This window comes from Colobus angolensis, unplaced genomic scaffold (genome assembly GCF_000951035.1).
Source record: "Colobus angolensis palliatus isolate OR3802 unplaced genomic scaffold, Cang.pa_1.0 Scaffold17, whole genome shotgun sequence".
Classification (NCBI taxonomy): Eukaryota; Metazoa; Chordata; class Mammalia; order Primates; family Cercopithecidae; genus Colobus; species Colobus angolensis.
The window spans coordinates 2,347,329-2,354,668 of NW_012114821.1; the positions used below are offsets into that span (position 1 = coordinate 2,347,329).

General features: G+C 44.2%; 1 protein-coding gene across 1 annotated transcript; it reads right to left on the reverse strand.

Moving 5' to 3' along the window:
- Nucleotides 1-671: 671 nt before the first annotated feature.
- On the reverse strand, nucleotides 672-7,087 carry GML (glycosylphosphatidylinositol anchored molecule like). Its single transcript, XM_011938105.1, has 3 exons — nucleotides 6,996-7,087; nucleotides 6,280-6,387; nucleotides 672-1,126 (listed from the first exon to the last, which is right to left on the reverse strand). Exons 1-3 carry the CDS (start codon nucleotides 7,066-7,068, stop codon nucleotides 831-833), a joined length of 477 nt encoding a protein of 158 aa, XP_011793495.1. The 5' UTR covers nucleotides 7,069-7,087; the 3' UTR covers nucleotides 672-830.
- Nucleotides 7,088-7,340: the final 253 nt, after the last annotated feature.

Below are 7,340 nucleotides of genomic sequence, written 5' to 3' on the forward strand. Positions count from 1 at the left end.
GAGATCTGACCCAAAGAGGACTACCCTGACACATACAATAATCCAACTCTCAAAGGTCAAGGACAAAGACAGGACCCTAAAAGTGGCAAGAGCAAATAGACAGACACATAAAGGAGCTAAAGTTCATCTGGCAACAGAATTCTTAAAGGAAACTCTACAGACCAGGAGTGAGTGGTATGACATTTTGAAAGTGGTGAACAGAATAATAGTGGTCAACTGTCATCCAAGAATAATGTATCCAGCAAAACTGTACTTCAAATATGAAGGAGAAATAAAGTCTCTCCCAAACAAACAAAAGCTGAGAGAATTCACCACCACCACATCTGTCTTACAAGAAATGCTAAAGGGAGCTCTTCAAACTGAAAGAAAAAAACACTCATGTATAAAAAGAAAATATCTGAAAGTATAAAACCCAGGGTAAAATTAAGTACACAGACAAACCAAAATATTGCAATGCTGTAATTGCAGTGTGCAACCCACACATAACTTTAGTATGAAGCACAAAGACAAAACTACCAAAATCAATAATAGCTACAGCAACTGATACTATAATAAAACCACAGAGTAATCCCTGAATACAGAGCGAGGGAAGGAAGAACAGATATGAATGGAGACTCCACTATGAGTGCTCAAGTACATGCCGGCAAACAAATGCTTATGAACATCTTCACTAAACAATAATTTTTTTAAAATTTTTCTCTTACAACAAACCATAAATGGGCCACCTAGAAGAGCAGTGGATAAGGGTCTCTGGCTTACAAGTGAATAATGGAAAGCAACATTTCTCTGTGGTATGGGTGAAGATGGTCAGACCCTCCAAGGAGGGGTCCTCATGGCAATATATTGCTGACTATGATAGAGGCAAAGCTCAGGAACAGTTTTGACTCCCCCAGCCTCACAGTTCCTTCTGGAAGCTCCTCTTCAATTACTTCATCTGGTAACATGTCCCTTTCAAGATTAGTAGGTCCTCCTGCATTGCAAACCATGGTATTACAACAACAAACCCAGTAGAAGCTATTAGTTTTGAAGATTTTTCTTGGGGCTTCAGGAGGCTGGTGAGCTGCATATAGAAACGTGCAGTTGTATGTACAGTTCTTATAAACAAGTAGCTCATGAGGGTTTATGCCTGAAAAAAAACAGTAGCAATGAAAATAACTGATTTCACATTTTCTGCTTGTAAATATTGAAGCACATGCACCTCACATTCAACCATAATTAGCTCCATGTACACATTCTATACTCCCAGCTGTGACAACATTGTCTAGAATACTTGACTGAGAGAGAATATCCAAGTACACTAACGGGTCTCATCACTTCAAGAACAACTACTTCTGGAGACAGTTTTCTATCTAAGCTGCCATCTTTAGGCCTCTGGCCCTCCTAAAATAATATCATGGTACCTTGTCATGTAGCTACTCACAATGAAATGTCCTGTTCATTTTTTGTGGTAAGAATTCTAGAGCTCCAGAAATCAAATGCAGACCAGAAGTCATGTTTCACTTACGGTCCAGAGATCACACGGACCTTTAACAGAGGTGTCCATATTAATGTAGCATCATCCAGATTTTCTGCAGTTGGCAAGACCCTTCTAGGGTAAACTCCTTCCTGGGACCCTCAGCCTGGTGTTTCAGTCTCCTGGACCAACATATAAATGCTCTTGAGCGCTTGGTGCCAACCTCCTCCCCAGCACAGACTTAATGCAGCATTCCAACTAGGTATATGTTATCCGATGGACAAGCCCTCTGGTGAAGGTTATCGATAGCAACTAATGTGATCACGACTAATGTGATCAATAATCTTCACTACAGGGCTTGTCCAGTGGCCTCAGCTGACCAATGCTACCTGATCAAAGCTCCATCTAACACCTCCTTCAAGAATCCCTGGGTTAAATACCTTGGCCCTCATCACTACTTCCATTCCCCTTGAAGTCTATCCAGTGTTTACACAAATACTTTATTCTGGAACTTACCATAATTGATTTATCTATTCATGGATCTGGGTCTTGTCTCCTCTATAACATCAGAAACAACTGATGAATACGAACCAGTCGCTTGTTTTCTGTTATTTTCCACTTTAAAACGTTTATTGGAGTTCAACATTCTACAGAAATGTGCCTGACCGTAAGTCCACAACTCAGTGGATTTTCCCTAAGTGCCCACAGCCAGTACTCAGCATGCAGCACCAGACACAGAGCTGCACGACAGCCCCATGACTCTTCACTCTGCTCCTCCACACAGGCACTGCTGTAAGCAGCCCAGGCCAAAGATAGGAAATGTATGGGCTTCTAAACCTATAGGTTAGTTCTGTTTGGTTTTGAACTTTATGAAATGAAATTATACATTATGTCTGATTTTGTGGATGGCTTCTTTTGCTCTATTCTGTGTTTATGAAATTTATCCTTATTGTTGCACACTGTTGTATATTGTTCATTCTCATAATTGTACAGCATTACATTGATGAACATACCACAATTTATTGTTGACGGACATTAAGGTTGTTTCTGGTTTTTGTCTACTCCAAACAGAGCTGCAATGAATACTCTTATATTGTATTTGCCTTGAGGTGAGCCTGCATAAGCTTTTATTAAATTAGCTATGTACCTATTTAGAAGTCCTGAGTCTCAGTGTTTGATATGCAGCTTTAGCAGACAACGTCGAAGAGTTTTCTACACTGGGTTGAACTTATCTGTAGTCTGAGGGATTGTGCACACCTCAGAACCCTGACAACACTTGGTATGATCATTTCAGAATATTGAGTCATTTCCTGTGGCGTTATCCTGTTGCGGTTTTAAGCTGCATTTCTTTCAAGAAGAATGACACTGAACAACTTTTCTTATATATGTTACACATTCAGACACCATTTTCTGGTAAATTCCCTCTAAGCCTTTTGTTTAAAATTCCACTGGATGACCAGCTTTTTATTAATTCATAGGAAGAAGTTCATTATATTATGAATACAAGTATTTTAGTAGATACATGTTTTGAAATGCTTTGTCCTCATCTGTGGCTTGCGGTTTTACTATTTCACAGGTATCTTCTTAGGAACAGAAGTTTTGAAGTTAAAGGTAAATCAACCTACCAATTTCATTCTTATGTGACTAGTACTATTTTGCCCAATTTTTAAAATTCTTAATTCCTAAAAGTCACAAATACAGCATTTTACATTTTTCTCTAAAAACTTTATTGGTTTAAAATTTACACTGAGATCTACAAACCACCTAAAACTGCTTTTGTATGGTGCAAATATTGTGCACAAATATCTAACATGTCCACCAATACTTAGTGCAGAGAAGTGTCTTTACCCACTGCACTGCACAGTCAACTTCGTCAGAGATCAAGAAACCAGATGTATGTGGCTTTTTCTGAGTTATTTCTCTTCTAGTGTTGTATGTTTCAATCCTGACCACAGGATCCAACACCAAACTGTTTTGATTAAGAAAACTATATGAATAATCTTGATAGTTCAGAACACAAGTCCTCGAGCTTTTTTCTTTTTCCCCAAGACTGCTTTGGCTTTCCTAGCCCTTCATATTTTCAAAAAGCATTAGGCACCAACTTGTCAAAACACAAACACACCCCTGCTGAGACTTTGACTGAAATTCTTTTGGATTTGTAGGTTAATTGGAGAAAAGATATCCTTACTCTGTTGAGTCTCATGATCCATAAGTATAGTGTACAATTCCATGTGTTTAAGTCTTTAATGGTGTTTTAAGTCTTCAATAGGTGTTTCTGCAGTTTGAGTGTTGAAATCTTGCACAAATCCAGTTAGATTTGTGGTACTTGATTTTGTGATACTTTAAAGAGCAGCATTCCTTGGATTTCATTTTCAATCTGTTTCTTGATGTACAAAAAGACAAGTGATTTTGTAAACTGATTTTTGAATACTTATCTTGTATCCAGGATCTTTCCTAAAGATATTTGTTATTTGAAGTTTATTATCTCTGATGGATAGTAAGCAGTATAAATTCTTTCTTTCTGCTCTCCACGAGACTTAATCCTTCCTCTTGCCTAACTGAACTACCTAAGAACTCCAGTTCCATTGGGAATAGAAGTGGTGATGGTAGACATTTCCCTCAGAGATTTGGAAAGGGTGTTGGATTTTATCAAAACATTTCAGCATCTACAATAATCTCTGCCCTTTTCTTTGTTAATATGGTGAATTAAACGGATGGGTTTCAAATTGTAAACCACATTGCAATTCTGTTATTGAATCCACAAGGTAGTGGGGTTATGGAATGTGTGTGTGTGTGTGTGTGTGTAAATGAACCTTTTATTTTAAAATAGTTCTAGGTTTTCAGAAAAGTTGCAGAGATAGTGCAGAATTCCTATATGCCTCATACCCAGGCCCCTTGTCTCAGCACACCGCCTACATTTCCTTCCGTAGAGGTCTTTCGCTTACCATCCTGCACAGCCCCAGAAATCAGCAAATCTCTTGAAAGGAAAAATGTCCCAGCATTCCAGCATTCCCAATTTCTTTGTCCTAATATCCATCAGGGTTCATTCAGGAAAATGGAGCCCTTAAAACAGTCTAGGTCTAAGTTATTAAATACAAGTGTTACAGCTGCCATGACCATGGGTAAGCCAAGAAAGGAAGTCAGTCAGGTGAGGCTGAAGATCAGAGGAACAGCCCAGAGCTAGGTCACTTACACTGGGGCAGGCTGGAACAGCCCAATTTTGCACGGCAATATCAAAGGCCATGTACCTTTATCCTCTCAAGTAAGGCTCTTGCAGAGATGTTTAAACTGCTCCATTGGAGTACCCATCACCTAGGCAGGCCAGTGGCCAAATACCTGCTGTCATCTTAGGAACTGCTTTCAGTCAAAGGCTCAAAAGTAGAGAAGATGGGGTGGACACGAAGGAGGACAGACTGGAGTCCGCCAGTGTCCATCACCGCACAGAACCATCGTGACCTTCCAGAAGAGTGATCTCTGCTTCACCCATACCTTGCAAATCTCACTCCAGTTCCTCTTTTTGCCAACTATTACCCTATGAGGGATTCATGGGAAAGATAGTTTTCAGACTCATTTAGAGGCAGTAATCATGCCATCAGGGTCCCCAGCAGTGGCCACTCTGGAGACAAAGCCCAGATTCTCAGCCTCCTGCCCGTGTCCCAAATCAGCAGTTGGTCTGAAGAAGAGGTGTGCATGAGTCTCTTCTCACACTGCTATAAAGAACTGGCCGAGACTGGGCAATTTATAAAGGAAAGAGGTTTAATTGACTCACAGTTCCGCATGGCTGGGGAGGCCTCGGGAAACTTACAATCATGGCAGAAGGGGCAGCAAACACGTCCTTCATACGATGGCAGGAAGAAGTGCCGGGGAAAAGGCCTTTATAGAACCATCAGATCTTGTGAGAACTCACTCACTATCATGAGAACAGCATGAGGGTGACCACTCGCATGATTCAACTGCCTCCCACTAGGTCCTTCCCATGACATGTGGGGATTATGGGAGTTACAATTCAAGATGAGATCTGGGTGGGAGCATAGCCAAATCACATCGAGGTGGTAATCAGGGGATTGTTTTTGCACAAAGCTTAGAACACAGAATGACATGTGAAGTTGCAAGCACAACCACAGAAACTGGGGACAGAACGGCTAGAAGAAAGGCCCTGAGCAGGGCCCCAGGCAAGGCCTCCACCTGTACACCAGGATGTACACTGGCTGCACCCTCCCTGCTTGCTCCATTGGTCACTGGGCCTCTGGCCATACATCTTCATCTTCTGCAGGTTAGGGCCCTAGGGAGAGGGGGCACCTTCCTCAGAGCACCAGAGGGCTCTGAGGAGGAAGCAAGAGCATCCTGGAAGTGCAGGCTCTGCCCTGACCTCATGCTTGACCTTCCCATCTGTGTGTGGTAGGCATTTCTCTGAGGGCAGTCCATGGCCCATCCACTGCTTTGACCTGCCGAGCTGGAAGCACTCTCTAGACTACCAGAAATTGAATGGCCAGTGAGGACTCGCCCAGGCAGCATGGGGTGTCAACACACACAACCAGGGACAGTAGAGGCTCTGAGGTCCGGCAATGCTCTCACCCTCTGGAGACACTGCAGATGTGTGGACAGATTGTACCACTTTGCAGAGTACCTGGCTCTACAAGATGATGCATGCTGGCCTATCACGAGGCTGAGACCAAGGCCTATGGAGACGCACTCAAAATGGGAAGACATGAGGGAAGGGGAAACAGAGCTGGGTTCAGAGAAGAAAGCAGACTGGCCCTGCCCCCAGAGACTATCCAGGTAGGAGACTAATCAACAATGTGTCAGAATGACAAAAAGGTACTTACGGATGGAGATTGTCATACAGCGCCTAACATGATACTGACATGTTCTAATGCTGGGACAGTTGAAGTCATTTATGACCGCACAGTCATGGCATCTCAAACTATAGGTCCCTGAGAGGGGAGAAAGCAGGCTTCAGGCTTCTGCTCCACCACGCCTTTTCCACCCATTACCAGCTCACTCTACCCTCCCTCAACAGCCAGCCCTTCCCCTCTGCTTCCAAGGACTTCTCCTAACCTACACAGCTCAGCTCTCTGTGCAGTCTGAGTCTCGCCCAGACTAGCTCCTGGGAGGGAGGCCAGGCACAAGGAGAGCTTTCCCTGCTCTCCAACGCAGGCTCCAGGGAGCGCCACTGGTGGTCACATATGGGATTGCTATGCTCTGCAGACCTGGCCCACCTCACCAAGGAAGACTGGATACTCACAGGGGTCCAGCGTCCTCCTGGGTTTCCTTGGACACAACCCCTCCTGCCTGGCCCTGATGGGGAAGGGCCACATCAAGGTTCCCCTTTGGTCCCCGGTCAGCTGCTCTTCCATCCTAACCCTCTCCTTGCTCATGACTACTCCTGGACTGCCCTAGTGCCCACCCCTGATTACACAGAAAATGCAGGCCCTAGCTGGCTGAGACGTGCTCCACGTTGCAGCCAATCATTCCAGTTACCCCCAGCAGCCCCAGGTGAGTTCTCGTCCTCTCCAGGACAGTGAGAGGGAATGATACTTACACTGAGGACCAACGGTAACATTGACTGCCACCAGTGGGAGCCCCACGGCTAGGAGTAAGGCAAAGTGGAGCATCACTTCACGCAGGAGCCTGGACCTGAAGGTAAGAAGACCCAGACAACACATTAGTGACATGGCTCCTTGGCCAGCTCTATGTCCCTGGCGTCAATGGTCTCATGAGTCTCCCTGACTCAGCCCACCTGAATGCCTCCCCCACTGAGCCAGCAGCTCCTTGGGTAAGGCGCTGGGGTCGGGCAGGTCTGACCCACACACAAGTCTTTGCCAGGCCTGTGCCCTCACCTCAGACAAACTCGCCGTCACTCCTGGAGCCAGGGAGGTCCTGGGGC

Excerpts from the sequence above, each read along its gene's own strand:
- GML (XM_011938105.1), bottom strand. The coding sequence starts at position 7,068 with ATGCTCCACTTTGCCTTACTCCTAGCCGTGGGGCTCCCACTGGTGGCA. Across the intron at positions 6,388-6,995 it reads TGTTACCGTTGGTCCTCAGT|GGACCTATAGTTTGAGATGC; the intron begins GTAAGTATCATT and ends CTCCCCTCTCAG. Across the intron at positions 1,127-6,279 it reads CTGTATGACAATCTCCATCC|GCATAAACCCTCATGAGCTA; the intron begins GTAAGTACCTTT and ends GTTTTTTTTCAG.